Genomic DNA, 26,974 nt, shown 5'->3' with positions numbered 1-26,974 from the left:
ACGGATGCAAATGAGTATCAGTGGAAATCAGACCTAAATTACCATGAAAAAAAAGCAAATTAATCATCTTGCAAAAAAAAACCATTTTGGGGAAAATTGCTGCCTTAGGCTGGCACTAACACTTTAATCTTATTAGGGAAAACAAATTGTTGGGGTTTTCATCTTTTCTATAGTTGCTGTTTGAGAGATGGAGAAAGGAAATTTGCAAAATTCTTTAGCATGAACAATTAGTTCAAGAAATTAGTTCAAGAACAATTAGTTCAAGAACAAAGTTCAAGAAATCAGACAAACCGAGCTACTGAAGCAATGAAGGTACTAGTGAAATATGTGCATTTCTGTATTTTATCTATTTTACTGAGGGAGGGAAATGATATCAGGATTCAAATTGCCCAAAATAGCCAAAAGCCTCATGATTAAAATAAAGCATGTGGCAGAGAATGTTTTCTCAGTGTTACAAGTTAATTTTTCTGGAGATTAGATACCAGTGATTAAATCCCGATAAAGATGCTAATGTGTAAACCATTACTTTAAAAAAAAAGAGGCCAATCGCTGAGTAGCTGCAGCTGTTATAAAATTAATCAATGGCAGGAGCTTTTCAATTTGATAATGGGCTGCCTCGTCCCCTGACACAGATTGAACTGCTTTTAATAAGAAAGGACGCTTCCGGGATGAGGCCACCTTCACCCATCTGTGCATCTAGGCAATACATCTGCATCAGAAAATGACATGCTCAGTGTTACAGAGGAAATGCTCTCCTGAGCACCTTAAACCTATGTTGTAGGAGTTTTGGAGATAGCTCAAAGAGCTGCACAACCTGCATAGCACACTTGGGGTGCCGATTTTATCCCTGGCACCACACATGGTCCCCCACCACCAGACTGACTGTGTATGGCCCTGGTAACTCCGAATAACATGGGATCTGAGAGTCTGAGCACAAAACTGTTGGGCATATGGCCAAGGCAAGTACTGTCTAGAGTGTCTTCCTGAGACCACTGGGGAGGGCCTCCACAAAATGTAAAAGCCCACGTTGCACTTGAATATTGCTTGATACAAAGCATGTCCTCCAAAGCATGTCCTCCAAGTTGCTCTGCAAATCGCAGGGCCCACCAGGCCATCCCATCCCCCCAGATCACTGTCCTGTTTTCCAAGTTCAGTAGCCCTATCCACCTTTTCCCAATCTACTCCTACTTCAAAGCAGGCCAAAGACACGGGCGGCTCCCTTCTCTACCCCTTTCCCTCTCTCCTCCCCTCCACTTCCACTCTATCTGAATCTATTATCTGTCTTTCTCAGGCTCCTGAACCAAAATACCAGGGGAAAGCAGCCTTTTCTATTTTGTGTTTTGGGGAGGCTTGGGCCATACCCAGTTATGCTCAGGGTTTACTTCTGGCATTGTACTCAAACATCACTCCTGATGGCATTTGAGGACCATACTGGGTTCAAACAGGGGTTGGCTGCACGCAAGGCAAACACTGCCCTTTCATTCTTCCCCCTAAAATGCAGGGACTCCTACCTATATGCTCTTTGTATCCCTGATGACCTGTGGAGATTAAGAGAAACAGAAGTGGTAACCAGTGGCCAGGGAATGCTACCTTTAGTTTTGTGTTGTTTTTGTTTTTGCTTTTTTGGGCCACACCCGGCGATGCACAGGGATTACTCCTGGCTCATACACTCAGGAATTACTCTTGGTGGTGCTCAGGGGTCCATATGGGATGCTGGGCATCGGACCCGGGTCGGCCGCGTGCAAAGGAAACACCCCACCTCCTGTGCTATCGCTCCAGCCCCAACTACTACCTTTAGGAAACATCTCCCTACCACAGTCAGACAAACCTTCCGAAGATGACTTGAGCTTCTGTGTAGTTTATGCTGTGACCAGGCAGGGTCTGCCAGCTCAGAGAAACTAGTGTTCTTTTAATTCCCTAGAAGAACAAAATTAGGGGGCATTCCCCAGTATCAGAACTTTTGCCGGAAGTAACCTTACTAAAAAAAAAAATCCATCTACATGACACAGCAAACATCCCATTGCAGAGCAGCTAGCATTCTCCCTATCATGTGAGAGTACTCCTACACGCCTCTCACCTTAGAACCCCAGCCCCCTACACCATGCCTTAGTTCAAGATTTATGCCTCGCTGACCTTAGAATCTACATTCACGTCTATTTTCTCTCTTTCTCTCTCTATATATATGTATCAAATAAAATTTCTACTATGTTTATGTGAAATTTTTTCTCTTCTCCTTCATGATGTGTAACTGGATCATTTGACCAGCACAAGAAGAACCTAGAGGAGTAAAGGAAAATTTCCTGTCTTCCTACAGATGCATGCAGCACTCAATGGCAGATTAACAGAGTGCCCAGTGCTGTCAAGTACTCACAAAATCCTGAAGTCTGCACCACCTACCTTACTAAGGAGAAGTCAAATGAGGCTCAAGAGTGTAGAGTAACTTCCTTCTTATAAAGAGAAATAAGAACCATAGACAGGGAAGCTAACAGGTCAGTGTCACAGACAGAGACCAGGAAGGTTAGCTAGACCACGTACAATGAAATGCTCAGTTGTTTTTATTCAGAGAGGCTTCAAGGGGAGAGGAATTATCCCCCGCAATGCAAGTTTCTACCAAGAAAGCACTGTGTACCCATAGGAACATGGAGTTGCATTCTCTTCATACTTCAGAGTGCATCAGGGGCCGCAAGGGTTAACAAAAATCCCATGACTTGGGGACATAACCACCATTTATAACACATTTTATTCCAAGTTGTGAAGAGAACCAACAGATCAACTTTTGGAACGAAGCCCGGGGGTAAGTTCAGAAAAGACTAAATCTTGTCTCCAGGCGGGAACCTGGATCTTGCCGACTGCTGAGGGATTTAATGGTTACTGGGCAACCAGGAATTAAATTCTTTAGGTAGCTTTCACTGATCTCTACCTGCTCCTTATAGATATTCTTTGGGGGATTAAGAAGAACCCCATAATTTTATCAATTAAGAAAATGTAATTATAGCATTTTAAAACGTAGAAAGCACTCATTCTAGATCTTCAGTTTCCAAATGAGAAAGCTCAGGACTAGAAAGCCTTTTCTAACTTGCCCTTGATTCCCTAGTCAGCAATAAGAAAAACAGGGACCAGACGCCGTATCATTTTCACTCTCATTCATTCTTTCTCTCCCTCTCCCTCGAGTGCCTTAGTCCAGTTCATAAAGTGGTTAAGAAAAGGTCTGGAGTGATAGTAAGTGGGTCAGACATTTGCCTGGTGCACAGCTGTCTTGGGTTCGATTCCTGGCAACCCATATGGTTCCCTGAGTCAGCCAGGAGTGATGCCTGAGTGCAGAGCCAGGGGTTAGCCCTGAGCAAAGCCAGGTGTGACCTCAAAACCAAAATAAGAAGAGGAGCAATAACAATAGCATAGCTGAGTAACTCAAACAAAAAAAATCATATAAAATTTTTGCCTAAATCTAGAGCATCATTTTCCTGCATACTCTCCCACATTCAGTCATGAATATATTTTAAATATATTTTATCATATATAAAAGAACACTTCACCCTTGTGGCCCACTCCTTCCCTGGCAGAGCCAGAGAACACACAAAGGCTCATTGTATGTGGGACTTCATATTTACTGTGCCAATAACAAGGTCTTCTGGTTATTCACACCTTGAACTGAAGCTATAGATTTCTAAAGCTTTGATAAATTTTGACATTCACATTAGTGCTGGGAAGTGAGGCCAGTGGCAAGGAAGTCTCTTCTGCTAGAGTAGATGCTATACCTTTGGAAGTTCTCACATGTTTAAGACTCATCTCCTCCTAATCCTGCTTCTTGAGTAGATCATGGTATAGGAGGAAGTTGGGAAGTAAAGGAGAAGTCAAGCATTTTATTGAAGAGCATCAGTAGTTCAAAGCTTGTATCAAGAAGCCAGGTCCTACTATAGACTAAACATGATTGTCACCCATTGCCTCTTTTGCAAACCACAACACCCAATAAGAGGGAGAGAACAAAAGGGAATGCCCTGCCACAGAGGCAGGGTGGGATGGGGGGGGATGGGTGGTGGGAGGGATACTGGGATCCATGGTGGTGGGAACTGGGCACTGGTGGAGGGATGGGTATTTGATCATTGTATAATTGAAACCCAAGCACAAAAATGTGTAAGTCTGCAACTGTACCTCATGATGTCTCACTATTAAAAAATTAATAAATAAATAAAATAAAATAAAATAAAAGAAGTCAGGTCCTAGACACTTCCATGTTAAGAGTATCAGCTTGTGGGGACAGAGAGAGAGCACAAGGATTAAGGCACTTGCCTTGCATGCAGCTAACCCTGGTACTATCCTCAGCATCATATATAGTCCCCAGAATACCACCATGGGTCACTCCTGAGCACAGAGCCAGGAATTGGTCCAGAACACAGCAAGATGTGGTCCCAATACCCCTTTCCTGAAAAGAAGAGTATCAACTTATAAAAACAGATTATCAAAGTGCTGGTATTATTGCTCAGCAGCATAATAAATGCTTTGCATGTGTGAGGTCCTGGATTCAATAAAAATTCTCAAACTAGGAATGAGAAAAAATTAAAAATTAAAATTTCAACACACAGCATTGAAACACAAATAAGGCAGTTGATCCTCTGTACTTTTGATAATAATCTTCATTTCTTAGTTGGAATAATAACTTTGGGGAGGTCTATTTTAGACAATCATGTGAACTGGTCAACATTTATAAAATTTTGAACATTGCCCAGTTTGACTTAAAGGCCACAAGGTGCCAGTTGAAAAGTCTTACATTTGTTTCTGAGCTGGAATCTCATAAAAATACTAACATAAATCTCTTTATAGAAAATTCCCATTCACAATCTGTCAAGCTGTTACTCCACAGAAAAAAAGGCTTTTTAATTATATAAAAGGTGATGGAATGAAAGAACAGAACAGTGTGTCTATTATACTATCCATGTGTAAAAAGAATACTTATATTTAGGTTTTCTTGAATATGCATAAAAGAACTACAAATGGAAACAGGAAAACTATGCTATTCACTGTCTCTAGTAAATGAAATTGGGGGACTGATATTATAGTGAGAGAGACTTACTTTTCATGCTACCCTATTATATAGCTTCCTTTTTAAAAATCATGTATATTGATAACTTTTAAAATATTACTTATATTCATCATCTTCTTTTATTTACTTCTTTTATGATTCCTTCCAAATTTTTAGTTTTATGCACTATGCTCTGGGATGGGCTGGAGCGATAGCCCAGCGGTTAGGGCATTTGCCTTGCATGCGGCCGACCCGGATTCAATTCCTCCACCCCTCTCGGAGAGCCCGGCAAGCTACTGAGAGTATCTGGCCTGCACGGCAAAGCCTGGGAAGCTACCCATTACGTATTCGATATGCCAAACACAGTAACAAGTCTCACAATGAAGATGTTGCTGGGCGCGCTCGAGCAAATCGATGAACAATGGGAGGACAGTGCTACAGTGCTCTGGGATGATGCTTTCCATATTCTTATTATGAAAATACTAATAGAGAAGGAAAATTGATAGGTTTTAGTTTGACTTTCAAACAAAGTAACAGTAATAATAGCTATCATTAAGTGCTGAGTCTGGTAACAATAAATACTTGAATTCTTAGCTGACAACCCAACTTTGATAGTTATTTTAATCCCATGTTACAGAGAAGGAAATAAAAAACCTGAGGATTAAAACAAATCTGCCTGACACTAAAGCCAGTCCTCTTAATCACGATATAGACTCCCAGCGTGCTTGGGTAGGCAACTTTACCTCCCCAAGTCTTAACCTTCAGTTTCTTCATTTGTAAAGGGAACAATAATAGTAGCTGTTCAGAGGGCTATTGTGATGGCTACATGAGATATTGTATCTTAAAAGCTCCTATGAGAGCTATATACAGAATATATACTTGTTCAGAAAAGTTAGGAACCTTTTTTGCAACCAGTATTTCCTATATAAAGCTCCATAAAAATACAAGGAATTTTTTTATGTTGATGATCCTGAAATATTTCTGCAGTTCCTTTTTCCAACGGCCTTGAGGATATTTATTATTTCAAAATGCCACTATCACTTCCCAGAAACAAAGTTTAGCTCAGGGGCTAAATAAGTGGTACAGGAGTTCAAAGTGTATTTATTTTTCAGCAGGGTTATGTACCTATTCTCCCTGAGTCTCTATCTCTCTGCCCCCAAAACAGATTTTTGCAAAAAGATTAACTATATAAATTCATATGTATACATAGCACTAAGATGTGAATCTATTTATTCTTGCCCCATCAATTTGAAATTTTCTCTTTTTGTTCAGTAGAATTACCTTTCCATGGGGGCGTTCCGGTCCGTCCTTCACGCCCTACCGAGGTCACCAGTTGCCCCCCGCGAGCGGCTCTCCAGCACAGCCACGGCCCCAGAAGCACAAGGACTTAATGCAGAACCCGGCAGCTTGGAGCAGAAAAGTGAACGGACTATGCGTTAATCCAGGCCATCCTGTCTGCCCGGAGGGGAAAGGGTGTTGCCCCATTCGCCCTCTCTTCTCTGGAAAAAAGGATGGCGGCCGCATGGGAGCCTTGTGGACAGCAGGTATGAGCCGGGGGTGTGGGGGCGACTAAAACCTCATGGGAAGGGGGGGCGTTCCGGTCCGTCCTTCACGCACTACCAAGGTCACCAGTTGCCCCCCACGAGTGGCTCTCCAGCATGGCCACAGCCCCAGAAGCACAAGGACTTAATGCAGAACCCAGCAGCTTGGAGCAGAAAAGTGAACGGACTATGCGTTAATCCAGGCCATCATGTCTGCCCGGAGGGGAAAGGGTGTTGGTCCCTTCCGCCCTCCTCCCTCTGGAAAGAAAGATGGCGGCCACACAGGAGCCTTGTGGACAACAGGTATGAGCCGGGGGTGTGGGGGCGACTAAAACCTCATGGGAAGGGGGACATTCCGGTCCGTCCTTCATGCCCTACCGAGGTCACCAGTTGCCCCTCGCAAGCGGCTCTCCAGCACGGCCATGGCCCCAGAAGCACAAGGACTTAATGCAGAACCTGGCAGCTTGGAGCAGAAAAGTGAACGGACTATGCGTTAATCCAGGCCATCATGTCTGTCGGAGGGGAAAGGGTGTTGCCCCATTCGCCCTTTCCTCCCTGGAAAGAAAGATGGCAGCCGCATGGGAGCCTTGTGGACAGCAGGTATGAGCCGGGGGTGTGGGGGCGACTAAAACCTCATGGGAAGGGGGGCGTTTTGGTCCGCCCTTCACGCCCTACCGAGGCCACCAGTTGCCCCCCACGAGCGGCTCTCCAGCACGGCCACGACTCTAGAACACAGAAACCAATTTCTTAACTATCTGACTTTCAGTAGAAATACTTCCAGGGTCAATAAGTAAAATAGCAGAAATCCAAAACCAACATTTAATTCTTGAACCCAGCTATAGAAAGCAAATCACTTCACAATGCTTTTTCAGCATGTCTGATTTGGGGGGGGGGTAAACTCTAAATAATAGTGGTGAATCTTTTAATGAAACAATGAATCTAATCAAAGGAGATATAGTGTTAACTAGAATTCATCTGCCTCACAGGGTCTGGGAGGGGTGGGGGGTGGGGTCTTATTGGGGTTCTTCTTGGTAAAAAATAAGTATTGGTAAAGGGAAATGTGTTTGATATTTGCATGACTGAGACCTAAACCTGAATGCTTTGTAACCTTTCCCACAGTGATTCAATAAATAAATAAATTTTAAAAAAAAAGAATTACCTTTCCATGAGTCATTGTGGATGAAAATAAAAGGTATCTTACAACTTTTTCCCTTAAAATCAATCTATGATTACTTCGAAGCAACTCTACTGTTTTCTTTCCCCATGATGCCTAAGACCCTTCTCAACTTGACTGCCACATAGCAAAGTAAAACCACCAATTTCTCCTCTCTCTAAACATCTTTAAATCAGCCCATCAAATTCTTACTCCTAAAAACAAAATACAGGTATGGTCATCTCTCTCTTGAAGATTCCACAATGTTTTCTCCTTACCAATCAAATGATTTTATTTTATTTAAATAAAAACTTAAATTTTTTTATTCTATGATTTAAGGCAAACAATTTAGCCTTAATTTAAATGCACTAAATCACATTTTTCTTTAAAAAATGGCGTACAGTGTCAGAGCAATAGTGTAGCAGGTAAGGCGCTTGCCTTGCATGCAGCCGACCCCCAGCACCCAATATGGTCCCCTGAGCCTGCCAGGAGGAATCCCTAAGTGCAGAGCCCAGAATAAAACCTGAGCATAACCAGCTGTGGCCCAGTTTATTTTAAGTAAACTGTAATGTATTTTTATAGCACAATGTCCACATTGAATCTCGAATGGATTAGTTTTTTCTCTTAAACAGACCTTTTCTTATGGTGCTCCACTATTTTGAATACCCTCCATATGAATTTGCCTGTCTTTACAAACTCCTTTCTAGAGCAATGTTTTATTCTACTTTACAAATGCCTTCTTCTATGACTAGTAAATGTTTCCCTAACTATATTAGGTACCATACAATTTGACCTTGATAAAGCTGAGATAGTCATATGATGTTTATTAATTTTATGTATGTTAATTTCATTACTCAGAGTAGAGAGTCTTTTATGAAGGTAAAAATCATATACGACAATTAGAAAAATGCCAAGCAGTGAAAGGACAAGAGTGTGGGCTTGTATGGTCTGAATTTAAAATTTTACCCCCAATGCAACTTGAAACATTTCATTTTGCCTAGAAAACCCAAACGGCTATATGCTGGCATTAATAAACATTAATACCAGCAAGGAGGGAAAAGAATGTTGTGTTTTGAGTTCCAAAGACAGAAGAATTTAAAACTGGCCAAAACATTCTTTTATCAGTTACAAATAAGGCTGATTTTTTGCTCTTCATTCTCAAAAGCAAGAATTTCTGCCACATCTTCAGGTCAATAACATGTCTGGCCTCATACCAGCTTGAAAGATGGAAGGAATCATGACTCTTTTGTATGGTACTCAGAGAAAGACCTGGAATGTTCTTAGTATTCCAGTCCTATTGTGGGAGGCGAATCAATGCTCCGCTGGATACTGTAATATTAAGCTGTCTATACTTATATTTTCTATCACTCAAGTGGCAGGAAGCAACTCTCCACTACACATAACTGAAAACCCTGTGTTAAGGGAACAACTTGTAGATCAGGGCTTTGCAGAAGGAAAAAACAAATATGAGGAAACTGAAGTTGGCATAGATAATAATAAGACCTCACAATATGAATGGATAATAAATCTACTAAGGCTGGAAAGATGGGATTAGGCTTGTTGAGCTAGTAGAAGACAAAGCTAAAGCCTAATTCAAAAACCACTGACATTATCAGGACTCTCATGACCACAATAAAAGTTCCTCAGCACAATAAAAGAAATCTGGTATTATATCAGAAAAGTTTGGAAGTGCGATTTTTGGGCTGATTTTTTAAAATTTGACATTTTTTATAATAGAGAAAAACAGTTTAGCAAATGTTTGAAAAACACTCATGAAACAAAAGAAAATGTCCATGATCACAAGCAACCAAATATGCAAATAACAAGATGGTTTTATTTTCCCTCATACAATCTTAACAGTGACAATAATTTTCCTCTTTGATGAAGGCGTGGTTAGATGAGCATTTTCAAGTATTCAGGGCATAACCTTTTCAGAGAGCTTTAGTTTCAGACCAAGAAACTGAAAAATATTAATACCCTTGACTCACTGATTACACTTCTAGGAATCAAATATGGAAATTAAATCTGGAAACAACCATGGAAATAATCACTCACTTCACACTCCTTACTGGGTCTGGGCCAGAAAAGAAACCAAAACAAGAAACTATGAGCTTTCACTGACAGTGTAATACAGGCCATTGAAAACAATGTCCTAATTCTTAGCACAGTTTTGAGATGATAAAAGATGCTCTTCTAGTCATTCTCTTTTTAGATTGGGAAGGAAGAGGCAAATGGACTTTAACATATCAGTTATTGTCAAGATAAAATTTAAAGAAATTTATCACAAAGTCGAGTTTCTGTCTAAATTTGTTTGTGAAGAAGGGCAAAGATCTTCCTGCAACACTTAAAGTTTCCAGAGATAGTTGCCTTGTCTCCTGAGACTATAAATATTTGGAGAAAGAAATTGTATTCATTCAAATATTTGTGAGAGAAAACTGTTCACATAAATTCATACAGTACATTTATCAGACGAGAAGTTTGAGTCATCAAGTTTCCAAGTGACTATTTCTGACCACAGAGACTTTATTCTGAAATTATCTCTAATATGTAAGCATCCTTTTGGACACAAAGCAGGGTAACACTTCATCTGCCTTTGATGTCAGATGATTGTTGGTCATAAAAGTCCAGAATCTTTAAGATCTGTTTCCATAAACTAACTCACCACGAATTTGATCTTCCTCAGTCACAAATTACTTTTTGACAGACAGAAAATTATTTTTGTGAAAGTGAGTCTCTCCAACTGAGATGACTCAAGAGGAAGAGTGTGTGCCTAGCATGTTTGAGATCCCGAGGTTGATCCCTTACCCCACTGAGTGCCATCATTTCTGAGCACCAAACAGTGATTCTGGCGGTATACAGGTGTTGCTACCGGCAGTTCTCAAGGAGATTGAAACCAGGGCTCTTGAGTACCAAGCATACACTCAAATCTTTTGAGCTATCTTCCAGAACCCATATCTGAGGTGGGTTTTACTTTGAAAAAAATACTTCAAGAGCTCCTAGAATGAATTATGTTTAAAATTAAAAGTATTTTTAAATGTTATACTTTTAATGGGCTGGAGCAATAGCACAGCTGGTAGGGCGTTCGCCTTACAAGCGGCCAACATGGCTGACCCGAGTTCGATTCCTCCGCCCCTCTCGGAGAGCCCGGCAAGCTACCGAGAGTATTCGATATGCCAGACACAGTAACAGCAAAGTCTCCAATGGAGACATTACTGGGCCTGCTCGAGCAAATCGACGATCAACGGGAAGGCCTTTACCTTTACCTTTTATACTTTTAATAGACCTTATTTGCCTCAACTGGTTTGTTTTGGGAAGCCACACCTAGCAGCGCTTGGAGACTACGCCCAGTTCTGTATTTGAGTATCATTCTCGGCAGTGCTCAGAGGACCATTTCATACCAGGGATCAAAACCCAGGCCTGCATTGTTCAACGCATGCGCTTAGTCCATAGAACTATTTTTCTGGATCTTCTTGTTATTCTGTTGTCTTTAGAGCTTAAGATTCACAATGCTTGGCACATTCTTAAATGTTTATTGAGTCAAGTATCTAGTGAATAAATGAAGCAATAGCACATCAAATTGTGTTCAGTGTTTCTCTTCCTTGTTATTTAAATGCCAGATCCATAGTGACACTTTCTTCCAAGGATCTATCCTTGATGATCATTAACTATTCCTTTTGGGGCAAAAGTAATTCCAGAATAACAGTTCACCTGGTTTTCCTAAGATAAAAAATTTCCAATAAAATATACAATATAACTATTATTCTCGACATTTTTTATTACTAGGAGGCCTTTTGAAAAGAACTTTGTCTTTCCTGAGAGTTCCATCTTGCTAGTTTAATAATATGCCTTAGGAAAACATCATCTATATCTTTCCATCTTCCTGAGTGGTATTTGTCTTCTTCTCCCGTAAATTCACTCTCCCTTGCTCTACAGTGCTTCATTGAATGAATATTTATTTATTCAGAGCCTCTCACACACCAAGTACTGGTGACAAAGATGAGGAAAGCAATTCCTGCTTTAAAGAACTTCATTAGCGTTCCTTGAAAGACTTGAATGTAGACATTCATACACAATTCAAGTACTAAAACCAACGTCATTATTGTTAATAGTGTTTGGGACTTTTGTGCATATAACTTTCTTGCAACCTTTTCTTTATTTTTAGGTCAGTTTGCTGTAAAATCTTCCCATGCTTTGTTTAAGTTACTTTAAGCTCAGAAAGTTCTAAGAATGTTTTTAAGGCTCTGTGTTTCTCTGCCTGCATATTGACATAAATGGTTGCTCCCTCTCCATTCCTGAGGTCTCCCACACTTGAATCATTTGCTTATTGGTCTCTGATCCTTTCTCTGACCTTTCTCCGCTTTGATCTATATTACAGAGAATCACAATTTCTTGTTTCCCAACTAAGAAGTTTGGCCAATGGGAATCACTAGTAGAAGACCAGAAGGCACAAGAGAGGGTTAGGCTAAGTGTGACGTGTTTTCTGCCTTTATCAAAAGTTATGGGAGTAGATGTGCCTCTTTCTCAGCTCCAGCTCCCTCTAATCAACCTCTTGAATGATCACTGGTTCTAGCTCCAGCCAATGGCACTGTCTTCCAGAGCTCCACTGAAACCAATATTCAACAGCCCTACAGAGAGCAAAGGGCCATTTCTGTCCATTTGGTTACATAGCTCTTTCATTAGTAAGTAACTAAATTCCCTCTGTCTTAAACAGCTAGAATGGTTACTACTTTCTGACTGGACCCTCATTGACCCATTGTTCAAGTAAAAAGTCTAAGCATTAAAACCGCCAATATGTCATATAAAGCTTCTGACGGGCTTATTCCTCCTTGCCTCCACACCTGTTTCCTTGTCCCCTCCCCTACTATAACTGTGTCATCATCACTGATTAGGCATAAACTACATCAGGCATTTTCCCAAGCAATCACTTATTTTGTGGACTTTATTTTTGCTAATAAATTAAAAGACAGAGGTTGAAGTAATAGCACAGCAGGCAGGGCGTTTGCCTTGCATGCAGCTGAGCCGGGTTCATTTTCCAGCACCCCATATGGTTCCCCGAGCCCTGCCTGGAGTAATTCCTGAGTGCATGAGCCAGAAGTAATCCCTAATCCCTGTGCATTGCTGCGTGACCCCAAAAGAAAAAAAATAAATTGTAAGACATGTTTTTGTCTTATAATTTTGCTGCCTTTTTGCTTTTATGCCATTCTTATTTGATTGTCTTGTACTTAAACTTTTAAGGTCTTAAAGGTATAGACATTCTGAAAAGAAAGTTGGCCACTCACATGATGAGCACAATCATTTGCATTTATTATTAAAACTGTGATATATCCCGCTTTTTAATTAAAAATATATTGTCATGGGGCCTGAGCCACAGTTCAGCACCTAGAGAGCATTTGTATTGCATGGGCTCGATTCCTGGCACCCCCTATGGTCCCCGAAGATTTTGAGGTGTGATCTGAGTACAGAGCTAGGAGTTAGCCCTGATCACAACTGGGTATGTCCCCAAAACCATAAAAAAATAAAGAGGCATTGTGCTGGAGAGAAAGTACAGGGGTTAAGCCTTGCATGTGACTGGTCCCAGTTTGATCCCTGTAACCACATATAGTTCCCCTAAGCACTGTCAAGGGTCACTCAACGATACAGGAATTGTCCCTAAGCATGCCGAGTGTGGACCCCAAACCAAATATATATTATACATAGATTTAGAATTAATAAAAAGGTAAATAACACTAAGAAATATCTTATAATTTTCATTTAAAATTAAAAAATGTGTTGGGACTGGAGATGTGACTCACTGGTAGAATACTTGCCTCTGGTGTGGAAGATTCTGGATTTGATCCCCAGAACCAAAATATAATACAAAAATAAACATCAAATGAAGTGGCTAGTTTCTCACAGGATAAACTGTGATCAGGTGAACCCCGATACCTTACTTAAGACCTAAACTACTTCAGAAAACTTAAGTGTCTCCTTGAAAGCATAAACGTAAGTTTTCCCTCACAAGATAAACTTTCAGTATCTAACTTAGGAAGTCAACAGATTTTTAAGATTCACAGGTTGATGATAGTATTACTACTAGTAATAGTTCATCATTATCATGCTTAATAGTAATTATAATTTCTTAGTCTATTTTTCTATCACATATTTTGTGTTTTTTCATATATTTTCTCAAATCTCCACCACATTCCCCAAGGAAAGGATCATGATTACAGCTTATAAAACAGTATCTAGGGTTTCAAAATTGTTAATGCCTGCATCTTTGGTGATGAAGAACTGGTGACAGAATCAGAGATCAAACCCACATCTTACCAACTCAAAGTCAATACACTCTTTCGGTGCTGCTTCATCATACCACTTTGAATTCACAAACTGACAATAGTAAAATTACATATAATGGGCTGCCCACTTAATGCTGCACACAATATAAAGAGAAGATATACTGCATTTGATATGCTGCATTAAAATGAACTTGCATTTGCAAAGGATCACCTTCTATACCATACCTTTAACTGTATGAGTGGCAAAGGTATTAAGATAGTAGGGTCATGCCACTTAAGAATAGGCCCTTTCCTGTAACAAGATTAGTACAGTATGCTGGCCTCCCAACATTGCTAAGATGGAGTGTGAAATGGGAAAGCAGATCCCTAGTTTCATTAGAACTTGATTCAATTGGAAAAATATAAAATCCCATTAATAATGTTTTCAAGTGCCTTTGTGTGGTTTAAATTAAGTACTTCTCACCCATACTCTGAGACACCTGATTTGAGCTTACGTTTATACTTCCAAAAATTCAGTGCTCTAGAATAGTACATGATTCCTTCCAAGGATAGAGTGTGCTAAAAATTTTCACAGTCACTTAACATTCCATGATACCCAAATGCATGATCGATGGATTCACTTCACCCGACATGCTTTTCACTCAATGTGTGCATTTCAACAGACTGGAGACCAAGCCATGTTACAGAAGTCACATGTGAGATACAGGTGATATGAATACATACTAATCAGCTTCAGTAAGTCTACTGGAAAGTCTGCCATTCACTATGTGGTGGTGGGAAATGGGCACTGGTGGAGGGATGGGTATTTGATCATTGTATAATTGAAACCCAAGCACAAAATTTAAGTCTACAACTGTACCTCATGGTGTCTCACTAATAAAAATTTTTTAAAAATAAAAAAAACCAATGTCCTTAACCATATTGAGCAGCACTGCTTAAATCTTACAGTCTCTCTATAGGACTAGAAAGCAAATGATATAATGAATCATTCTCTTACCAAATTCATACTTGATGAAAATATATATGTAATATTAAGTGTGCGGGTTAGTGCATACACACATACATATAAATTTAGCATTTGTCCCAGTTCCATAAGCTTTGATTTATGAGGGGGCACAAAGACTTCCCTGGAGTTATGCAAGGGATCAAGACTTTGTGAAATGGCAAATTCTGAAATCTTCTCACAGAATACCAATTCATAAATGAGATAATGATTCATCCACTATGTCATGAGAGCCTTTCAGAATATTTTTAGGTCATTTTATTACTACCATGGAGGGTACAGACTTTAAAAACTCACTATCTATTTTATGTGTTCTGACTGCTCTGAATCTCTTTCAGCAAAATTGCAGCTCCCGAGAGATGTACAGAGGTAATCAGACTTGTGTGCTTAAAAAAGAAATATTGAAAATGTCTGAATAAGAGCAGACAAGTTTTTAGATGCCTTTCCTTCGTGTGCAAAAATCATCTTCTGCAGACCCAGCTACATCAAATTGTACACATCCAGCACTTTTCTCACAGCTGCAGGTGTAACCTTAATGCTCCTCTTATTTAGACCAAGTAAACTACAATCTGGCAGCTTTTTCAAACTGTAAACCAGCCAGTTTGAGAAAGACTCCTTTTGCGGTTCCTTCTGATAGAAGCTTTGGAAGATGCAAGTCAGAAATATCTAGTCATTTATGTTCTTCGATTAGAAGATTTAAATCAAATTACTTGAACAAGAAAAACCATTCCATTAAAATGCCATAAATTTTGATCTGAAAATGACATTTTTATTTTGCAAATGGGGAAAATCAATTGATCCTGTCTGAAGTTAAAAGAGCAGAATATTTTTCCTTTTTTTTGCTTTGATAAGCAGGCTCAGAGAAGTAAAGGAAGAACATTTATAACTGCCTTAATGTCTTACATGTTCTATTTTGCAAATCTGAGTAAATCTCCTATGCTAACTTTGTCAGCTAGGGAATAAAGAATGTCATTTGAGATTCCATAGATTAATTATGCTGATAAAGCAGTTTTATAAAGCATGCTAGGGGGAACGAATATTCCTTTGAGAGCAGGAAACAAGAAGCCATAAATGTATGTTCTGGAAGTGGTTCCTTATCTTCTACCATATGTCAGAATGAGTAAGTCAAAGCAAGTCCTGTTCTAGCCCAAAATGAAAGCAAGCAAGAGTTAGCCCATCCACTGATACAGACACATTATTTTCCAAGTTAAAATTCAGGTCATACATATACCTCATTAATAACTGTGTAAAGTTCAAATAGTGGGATCTCCGAAAATTCTCTGCATATTCAAAAGTGCTACAAAAACAAAAGCACAAGTATAATCAATGTGATAATTCTGGTTTTCTTCTAGGCTGGTGGTAACAAAGAGAAATGAAGGGAATCAGGGCTGGACATTACATTCACAAGACCAAGCATTACTTGAGCTAGGAGTTAGAGTAAAAGCAATGAAAAGAGGGAGACCAGTTCTCAACCTGGTTAAGTCAGACATCAAAGATCAAGAAGAGGTCGGGGCCAGCATTACACTCAAATTGGACTCAAAATTGAGACTGTCTTTCCAGTTCAAGGCATTATGTAGGGAAAGCTGAAAGATTGAAGTTTTAACAATCAGTAACGGTTAAGGAACTAGAAACAAGAGATGGAAAGGAAAATACTAAATAGTGAATAACTTAGTTGAGAACAGTTTCATTTGCAAAATATGCTGAGAAAAGCATTGGGGCAAACTCCTAATGCAAAAGGAATTCACAGTTATTGAGAATCCCATGGTTCCTAATAGAGAGCATCCTCAGGAGGGAATACTTAATGCAATGCAGAAAGCCCATGAAAAGAGATGAAGAGGCAGCTAAGTTCTTCCCCTTTCTCTTGGGCAAACTGAAAAAAGTATAGCATTACTATGGCAGTATTCCTAACTGCAATTTGGCATCAACAATTATTTATTAACAATAATATTCTTGTATCCTGAAGAAGCTTTTTTCTCAAGGGCGAGACTTATCTAAATACTCCTTCATGGAACTGCTGAAGCACCCCACCAGCCTCAAACCTTTTAGACCAGGAGTAGGGTATGTACAGCTGGTGGTCCATATAAGCCTATGAAATTCTGGAGTCTAGTCCTGGTCCCTAACCATATAGACACTCGTGCTTCTCATCAGCTGTTGTATGGCCCATGAATGATACTGGAAATATCCAAATGGTGCTTAGTAGAACAAAGGTTTCTCCTCCCTGCTTCAGTCCCCAAAACTAAGCCCTCCTTCTAAAATTCTAAAATGAAGCTCCTCTCTGGCAAAAGAAATAAGGTTTAAGACCACATGTTGATGGGTTTCCTTTCAAACCAAGAGGTTTGAAACCAGTCTTCCCAAGAAGTCCCCAAATATTTCTGAGTATGTTTCAAAATATATTCTACCTCATTTGGGAGATAGGAACTGGGATGCCAAATTTGGCTAGGAGCTTCCCAAAGCAGTAAGTGAAGAGAGCCAATGCTGAGAGGAGAAACTGGGGGCTGAAAGGATTTTAAAATATGAAAAAACAATGCAGATGAGTACTTTCTGATCATCTGGCACATCAGATTGCAGTGAAATATTTCAAATGAAATCAGTTAACCTTCTCTTCATGTTAATATTACTTAAATGCCCCCCCTCTTTGATAACTGCAATTACTGTGCTCTACTGCTGAAATCACTGTAGAAAAGAATCATTGTTGTTTCTTTTGAAGCCACACATGATGGTTTTGGGGGGAATCTTATGTGGATGGGGTCTCCTGAATGCAAAATATATGTTCAGCTCATAGAGCTGTCTCCCAGGCCTCACATAAAGATTGTATGATCTGGGAATGCAGTTCAGTGGTAGATCTCATGCCTCACATGAGTGAGGTCCTAGGTTTAATACCTAGAACAAAACAAAGCACAAACACACAACAACTACCCTTTCCTCCCTCCAGCAGTCCCTCAATAACCAAACATATTTTTAATTTTAAAAACCTTGTTAGGTTTGATCTCCTTAATAACAATGTATCCCCCAACAGGAATGATTTAAAAGTACTCTAAAAAGTATTTTTAAGCAGTGCATAGAGGTGTACGTATGTGTGGAGTGCAGGGCGGGGTGAGGGTAAATGTTTAAAATTTCAGTGATGAACTTAAGAAGCGAGGCATAAATTGTGAGGAAATGGCAGGTTCTTAATCATATAGTGGTGTTTCCATAAATCAATACTATATTAGTATTTCAAAGTAAATTCCAAAGCTCATTACTACCTAACATCTACTGATTTTGTAAATGCCTTGAAGAGATAAATTTTAAATCACCAAGATAACCTATTTGAACAACAATCTTAGTATTTTGCATTTGTTAAAACATTCACAGAAACCTGATTCACCTCATGAATGACAATATTGTTACTTCTACGAGTTCATGAAAAATATGCCTCCACAAAGACAAATGGATGGTCTAAAGATCTTTGGGGAAATATCACAAGAGCCTCCCCCTTGACAACAGTTTGTCTCATTCTACCTGTAAGACATGGGTGTGAGGCATGATCTTCTTGTTATTCTGTAGAACCCACATTTAAAATATAGAAATGATTAAGCTTTTAGAAATTCATTTGTGTCTGCAGAGTCAGCCGAAAGGCACTTGAAAAATTATAATCACAGCAAGTTTGGGAAACATCTTGCCCCACTCTGAGCATAAGATAAGAGACAAACAAAATTCTTGCAGACATTTTTGTCCAATACTTTCCTTCAAAAGATAAGGATACCAAGACACACATAAATATAGATATGTGATTCCTACAGATATGGCTCATGAACCAGAAGTCACAGGAGAAGATCTGGGTCTGATCTCTGGCACCACACACACAAACTGGCATGGTAATTTGTGAAGCGGAAGGTTTGTGACCTACATGAGGATGCTTTGGGGTGGGAGCACTTTGTGGTTGGGCCATCGCTCCCAGCACTGCCAGGAATACAGAAGAACCTAGTTCTCCTGAATGTAAAGCATGCACTCAACCCTTTGAGACCTTTCTCTCTCTGGTCCTGGAAATTTATTTTTAATAGACCACTTCCCTCATTACAATGGGTAGTCCTAGGAAAAATGCTGGAAGTGTTTTTGAGTCGTTCTTACTTATGAAAACAAGACAATGATTTTGCCAAATGTTATGAAAAAAAAGTTTCTGGAGACCTTCCAATACTCAAATTCCTAACGACTGTCAGGTCATCATTGTGAACACTGAAATGATTTCTTCACCTGGCCTTGTTTTGTGTTTGTGTGGGGGCATAACTACTGGTTCTTTTCCCTCAAAATGTGGCAGTTTTTGAAAGGTCAGTAACTTGAAGATAGGGGGAAGGCACAAATCTTTTTAAAAATCTAATGAAGGCTCCAAGCTATAAAGCTGTTTTAGATCCTTTGAGAATAGTCTGAAATGAATTATCTGTTTTTTTCAATCACAAAATTTATTCTTTACTACTAAAATTTTTTAATTCTGCTTTTTTGCATGACTGGGCATTTAGACTCAAGTGTAGAAGATGGTCTCTGTGTTTTGATTTACCCAACGAAATCTTTAGGAGACAGCACTTTAATATAAATTCTGTATGTACACATTTGTGTGTGCATGATTTGTATGATGGGTGTGTGTGTGTTAGCTATTGATGACTTCTGTACAGGTTCTCATTGGTTGATGAATTAGAGTTGGAGGGATTATAAATAATAGGGCAAGGGGACCTCAGAGATAGTATAGAAGGTAAGGCTCATGTCTTACATGCAGGCGACCCCGTTCAAACCCTAGAGCCATATATGGTGCCCTCAGCACCATTACAGTTGACTCCTGAGCAAGAGCCAGGAATGGCCCCTGAGCACCGCCAGGTATGACCCCAAACTCCAAGTGCAGACAATAACAATTCACTGTAGAAAATTGAGGGGGGGATATTCACTAGGAATTTCATTAACTAGAGAGCTCCAATATTAACATTACACGTATATCCTAGCCTTTTATCAGCTAATGCTCAGGTTCACTCTGGCATTCCTCCCAAAATGTTTTTGACTTTGTAACACCATGGTTTTCAGATAATGGGAGTGCAAGAAGGGACACTTGAGTGATTTTTGAGGGGGAAACAAAATGAACCTAAGGAAATACCTCTTCTGTTAAAAAAAAAACTCTTTCAAGAATTCAAGTGTTTCTGGTGTGTTTTATGTCTTAACTTAGCTTAAATACTTTAGGGGATAAGAATGGCAGTAATGGTACTTAATTTTGTAAGCTATCTCAGGGATGCAGACACATAATAAATCAAATCAATCATTCCTGTGTGCCTGGCAATAGTGAAAGGAAGAATGCCTGCTCTCTAGGAACCTAACAGGTTCTTTCTAGAAATGTAATGGTTTATTCTGGAAGTATCGTACAAGCAACTATCTATCCCTGGGAAAGACTATCAACTGATATAATTGTTGCATATGCATAGTAACGTATTTGGACATACTTTACATAGTTCATACAAATCAATGAGATTATATACAGGGCAAAGAGTAGTGTTACACCACACAACTGTGAACCCATATAAATGGTTTCTTTGCACCTGACTTCATAGCCCTGTGAAACATGGCTACTGATGCCACTCATCACGCATGATGATGTTTCATGTTTGGTGCTTGGTGCATACAGTAGGCTCTTAATAAATGAATGTCCCAATGACTCATTATTTGAATAGAAGGTAACTCAAGTATTATAACAAATACAGGAAACACCTATTCTGAATTCAACATCTAATTAATTCACTTCCAAGTTGTTCTTTTTTTCAAGGATAGCAAGGGGCAGACTTTCAAAGGGGGTTGGAATTTACTACGTATTTTATGATGGTCACATTTTATTATATCTTAATTATCTCAATTGAGTTGATTAATGAAAGCAAAGGTATGTTATGAAAGAGTTCTAAATTCCCTGGCAATTGTAAAACCCCATTATCTTACAAAAGTCAGGTGATTTGCTCAAGGTCACACACCATGCCAGATTATAAGTCTTGAGTTTACCATTAAATTCAGACTAATGAGAAAACTTTAGAAACAGGATGACAAGATGTGTATTTCATTCCTATTGAAGATGCAAATATCTATTCATTGATAGTTCATAATTAGCTTTTCATCAACTGTGTTTGTGATTTCTCATTACAGAGTAATTATAAGCAAGCCAGTAGAGAATACATGCAATGAAACAGAAATATGGCCATGCTTCATTGCCATTAGGTGAAAAAAGTGGATGACAGAATACTCCAACTTTTGTAAAAATGAAAACTGAAACTATCTTCTAGATTATGAAATATCAGTTAACTCTAAGAGATGTTAGATTCTTTTAGAGATGAGTTGGTTCTTTTTCATTTATTACTTTATCAACATGTTTAACCTTCAAAATGAATGATCACAACTTCTCTAATAAATCACTGTCACTATCACTGTCCTACCATTGTTCATCGATTTTCTCGAGCAGGTACCAGTAACATCTCCATCATGAGAATTGTTGTTACTGTGTTTGGCATATCGAATGCGTCACGGGTAGATTGCCAGGCTTTGCCGTGCGGGTGGCATACTCTCGGTAGCTTGCTGGGCTCTCCAAGAGGGGTAGAGAATCGAACCCAGGTCAGTTGAGTGCAAGGCAAACGCCCTACCTGCTATGCTATTGCTCCAGGAGAAAACAGGACATAAAAAAATAATCCGTCATTTCTCACAAGAACATGCAAACCCACACTAAAAGTTCAAAAACTAAACAGGCAATTTATTGAACATGTATTTTTAGAGTTAAAAAATGAGGTGAAGAAATAATAATTGTAAATGAAAGTAAAACTTTTATAACTAGAGCTCACTGTGATTATGGTAGGAAAGACGATGAAGGAACTGAGTTTCTATAAACCAGAATTTACAATCATGAAGTCCACAAACAAATTTAGATTTGCTCTTTCTTGACAGATTTCTAACTTCTCTAGAAAAATCTGAAGTGCAGAGAGCCCTGGGCTAGAACAACCAGCACAGCTGCTGCCCACTTCAGATGAGCTCCTTCACTTTCTCATTTGCCCAACATTATAACCATGTTAGCTCTCCACTTCTGGTCTAAACAATGCACCATTTAAAGCCAGAGACCTTCTGGAGGGGCTGAAAATGTAGCACTCGAAAATGAGTTGATTCTGATTTCCTTTAAACTTTTAAAGGTAGGGGGCTGGAATGATAGCACAGCGGGTAGAGTGTTTGCCTTGCACGTGGTCGGCCCGGGTTCGAATCCTCCATCCCTCTAGGAGAGCCCGGAAAGCTACCTAGAGTATCCCATCCGCAAGCTCCCCATGGCGTATACTATATGCCAAAAATAGTAACAAGTCTCACAATGGAGACATTACTGGTGCCCACTCGAGCAAATCGATGAACAACGGGAGGAAAGTGCTTTAAAGGCAGGTATGTGGCTCTGTATGCATGGGCACACATGTACACCTAACTGCTAGAATGAAATAAAAATATGATTTGAAATGTACTTGCTATCTCTGGGTAGCAGAATTGTACATGGCATCCTTTTCATGAAAAAAATGTTTATTTTTTCCTATTTTCTAGAAGAAATTTATATCATTTTAATTTTGGGGGGAGGGGTCACACCCAGCACTGCACAGGGGTTACTCATGGGTCATGCACTCAGGAATTACTCCTGATGATGCTCGGGAGACCATATGAGATGCTGGGAATTGAACCCTGGTCGGCCGCATGCAAGGTAAACGCCCTACCCGCTGTGCTATCTCTCCAGCCCCAGAAATTTATATCATTTATAACTACAATAGTTTAGGAAAATATTTTTGTTGGGGAATATCTCCTAAATCCCATTCTTTACTATTTCTATCAGTACAATTTCATTATCTGGAGGAAACCTATGATTTAACATTTGTAAGCATATTCATTTCAAAAATGCTAGAATTTTTTTAATTGTAGAAAAAATAGAACTAACTTAAAAATAACAGAAGCGAGTAATATCATAGGAAGTTACATTTCAGGTTCTACCCCAACAGATGTAAAATGGTATAGAGCAGACTTGTCAAGTATATAAAGGATAGGTGGTTTCTCCTTATTTGGAGGCTATATATCTGCTACCAAATGTCCTAGCTAGAGGGAGGGATAAAACTGTCAGGCTCTCACACAAACACAAAAGCAGCCTTAGCAGAGAAATCATTTAAATGTTCACACTGATTATCTGACAGGGTTAGGAATTATGAGCACCAGAAAGACTGCAGATAATCCCCTTCACACAAAATTCGTGGTTTGGCAAAAATCTTGGTCTTGGTTTCACAAGGAAGAAATCAATAAGAACAACTTGAAACAGTTTTCTTTCCTGGTGGTTGAAAATGTTGTCAATTGCAAGTAATTTTTCCCTCCTTTTGGGGCAGCAGAGAAATCCACAAAGACCTTAGGCCTTCTCAGGTTATACTGAATCTTCAGGAATCATTAAAATGCTAAAACCTATTTTTCAGGGACCTAAGAAAGAAAGCAGCTGACCCATCAGTTTTGGATTGAAAGGCATCAGTCATTCACTTTTTAAATCACCTAGTGATATTTGTAGGCAACAGATTACTAGTACACGACCAACTACTTTATCCCCAAAGTTGCCCAAGTCCTTACCTAAAGACTGGTAGAGCTCTGTCATTTTAGGATGGTCCCAGCAAGTTGTTTGGGTCTCATGGCTGAAACATAAAATACAAAGAGAGACTTTAGGATTGATTATGAGTAGTAAAGAAAAAAATAATGCATGCTTTGCTCTGAAATCATTCAGCCAACATCATCACTTCAAAGGACTTCCGTCATGCAGTGAAAAACATTTATCTGAGAATCAAGAAAGGCCCCTACCTTGGCTTTTCAAGGGAAAGGCAATTCAAATATTATTCGGTGATCAGAATGGGCTGCGTTTTTTGCACCCACAACTCGCCTGTACTTCTATTACAAGAAAATGACCTTGTTCAAGTCATTGATAACTGACAATCAGGATTTTTTTCACCTGCCTGATAGAGAACATTCAGAAAGGACACTCACAATTGCCAAAGAGATCCTAGACATTAGTTCAATACAGAAACAATAAGTATCACAATGGAGATGTTACTGGGCCCACTCGAGCAAATCAATGAACAGCGAGAGGACAGTTCTACAGTACAGAAATAGCCACACTTCAAGCCGGAAAGTACAGCATGGGTAGAGCATTTGCCTTACATGTGGCCAACCAAGATTCTATCCCCAGCAGCACATATGATCCCCAAGCCAGGAGTAATCCCTGAGCTCAGAGCCAGGAGTAAGCCCTGAACACCACAGGGTGTGGCCCCCAAACAAAACAAGCAAAAGGAAATTGCCTCATTTCTCAATTGCTTTCAATGCCCCTGAGATTTTCCATGTCTTTCCTCCAACTACCCACATAGCAGATCCGTGGTACCTGTATTTCATTTCAGCTTAAGGTATGTGCCCAGTGCCAATCTCTGAATTACACCATCCCCCTTGGCATTACAGTAGAAGGACTTAACTCCGTGCTCTCTACACGACTACACCTTCCCCCCCTTTCCTCCACTTCCTATATTTACTTGGGCCTGAATGAAGTATTCAATTCCCGTCCATTTCTCCAAGTTTAGCTAAGTACAATCGCTGACTATCAACTCCTGCCACAAAAAAAAAAAAGAACAAAACACCTTTGTTCCTTGTTCAATTATATGAATACACTCTGGAGAGATAAGTACATATACTTTTCCTTACTTTGGCCCATCTACATAAATCATTATAGCATCATATTTCCAGTTGGTGGGGTATTATGAGACAGGTTTTGAGATAGCCAAATGTAACCTCAATCCCCCCTTCAGTGGGAGTATATACAACCTGTCCATACTCTGGAGTGTTAGAGTGGAGCGAAGAGAAATAGTTTAACTTTGGCTATTTCAAGGGCACCAGAAAGTACTGCATCTAAACCAGAAAGGGGAGTTTGTGGAGGCATTCATCCACATCCAGGGTCTTAGCAGAAGTTGCAAATAAGAGGAGTGGATTCTGGTTCTGTGCCCAACTACTTGTGAAATTTGGTGTTAATCTGCTCATGGAGAAGTGCCATGGGATTAATTAATACAGAGGAATAATCTGTATTTTGGGGTGCTCAATAACTGATCATTTCTCTTTATGTCCCTCAAACCACTGCTCATGAATAGTAAGGCTTTTATCACTTGATTATAATAGTGATATGGATCCATTTATGGTCAATCAGTCCAGACTAAGATCCTGGGTAGAGAGCAAAAGTCACTCGATATGCATTATTTCTAGATTTTAAAAAAATTAAAGCAAGGCTGGAGAGATAGTATAGCGGGAAATGCATTTATTTGCCTTGCATACGGCCAACCAGGGCTCGATCCTTGGCATGGTCTCCCAAGATCTGCCAGGAATAATCCCTGAGTAATCAGGAATAAGCAGAATCAGGAATAAGCCTTGAGCAACACTGGGTGTCTCTCGAACTCCACACCTGCCCACCCCCCTGCTATGTGCAAAAAATGTGACCTTTTCCCCTGCACCACCAGGAGTGAGCCCTAAAGACAGTAAGCCCTGATCACAGGTAGGTGAGGTGGAAAAAAATATCGCCCTCCAAACAAACTAAAAGGGAAGAAATACTTCTGGTTTGATAAACATAGGACTTCAAAGACCAGTTTTCGGATATTTACCATTCAGTGACTGAACAGTGCAAGCTTTTAAAACTCAATTTATAAGACGAAAATGTCCACTTGTAAAGGATTGCTTGTCTCTTCCAAAGACTTTCATTTGTTTTTACTTTTCCGCAGAGAAAGCTCCCATTTGATGCATGCAACAGAGTTTGTCGGTCCAGGGAGCGTACCCGGAGCTTAGACACCCAAGTCTTAACAAGCAGGAAGAGCGGAAGACACAGTGGCAGCTTGAACGGCTTTTAGGAAATCCCATGACCAAGCTGGATTCTGATCTGGAAGAAGGGGTGGGCGGGACTGATACTTTATATGCACAGCACAAGGAGGCTGCAGCTTTGCAGCTTCATGGAAAAAGTGTTGCTTGTTCTCGGGTGTTTTTGAGCTGGCAAAGTGATTGTGCACTGATCCTGTACACAGTTGCCAAGCCAGGAAAGGTTTTCTTCTAATGAGACCACCCTGTATTTAGGCCTTCATCCTCTCTGAAGACCATCCATATGTGAGCTTCAGGGAAGGAGGAAGAATGGGAGGGAAGTCTGTGTCTACTCTGTATAGACTGTTATCACACACACAGCGCAATAATAATGTCGCAGGTCCAGGACATATGGGAGGAACATTGTGTCTTCAACAGATCGGGAGAAAGCCTTCTGCTTCTGCGGACAAACCTGACCAGAGGCAATCAGAGAGAACCACCTAGGAAAATCACTATTTATAATACACTTCAATCAGAGGAACGTGGGCAGGAAATGAGCTTGTACCAAACACAATTCCTAAATGGAAGAGAAATTTGCATGCAATTGATAGGAGAATAGCACAGGGAGGGAATGGGAGCTTCAAGTACCACCTCTGATCAAAACCATGAATTAAACTCAAAATCAAAGAAAAAATTAAACCACTTCCACCCCGTCATGGCTGCTAATATATCTAGGTTCTACCTTTCTAATGAACTTATTCCAGTATATTAAATATTGTGAAAAGGGTACTAGCAATCATTTTTGAATCTGTCAGTCTTTATCTAAACTGCCACCTCCTTCACTGGAAGACCTAAGAAAAGTCGAAGGCTGTTTATGTTGCGAATGACTACAAGAAACTAGCCATTTCTAAGGCCTCCTTCTCCCTGTGATTCTGGAGAACATGAATAACCTAGATAACAGAACTCAAATAAATCCCAAAGCCAATCTTCTTATACCTTTGTCCCCTCCAACACACAACCCCTTCTTTTTAAGCAATGCAAAGTAGAAAGACATTTATATTTCACCTTTGCAGTCTTAGTTTCACTTCACTTGCAAACCAGCACTCACTGAGAGAGGTGAGCACA

General features: G+C 39.7%; 1 protein-coding gene across 7 annotated transcripts in view; it reads right to left on the bottom strand.

Annotated features, from left to right (window-relative positions):
• Positions 1 to 26,974, bottom strand: part of DMD (dystrophin) — a 2,292,284-nt gene that overhangs the window by 117,493 nt on the left and 2,147,817 nt on the right. For all 7 annotated transcript variants that reach the window (XM_056131284.1, XM_056131279.1, XM_056131278.1 and 4 more), the window contains one exon: positions 23,606 to 23,667. In XM_056131284.1, the coding sequence (XP_055987259.1) occupies positions 23,606 to 23,667 (62 nt within the window). The remainder of the gene's footprint in view (positions 1 to 23,605; positions 23,668 to 26,974) is intronic.

Source organism: Sorex fumeus, unplaced genomic scaffold (genome assembly GCF_029834395.1).
Source record: "Sorex fumeus unplaced genomic scaffold, SorFum_2.1 ptg000086l, whole genome shotgun sequence".
Lineage (NCBI taxonomy): Eukaryota > Metazoa > Chordata > Mammalia > Eulipotyphla > Soricidae > Sorex > Sorex fumeus.
Note: the sequence above shows the minus strand (reverse complement) of the source record. Positions and strands in the feature narration are given on the sequence as shown.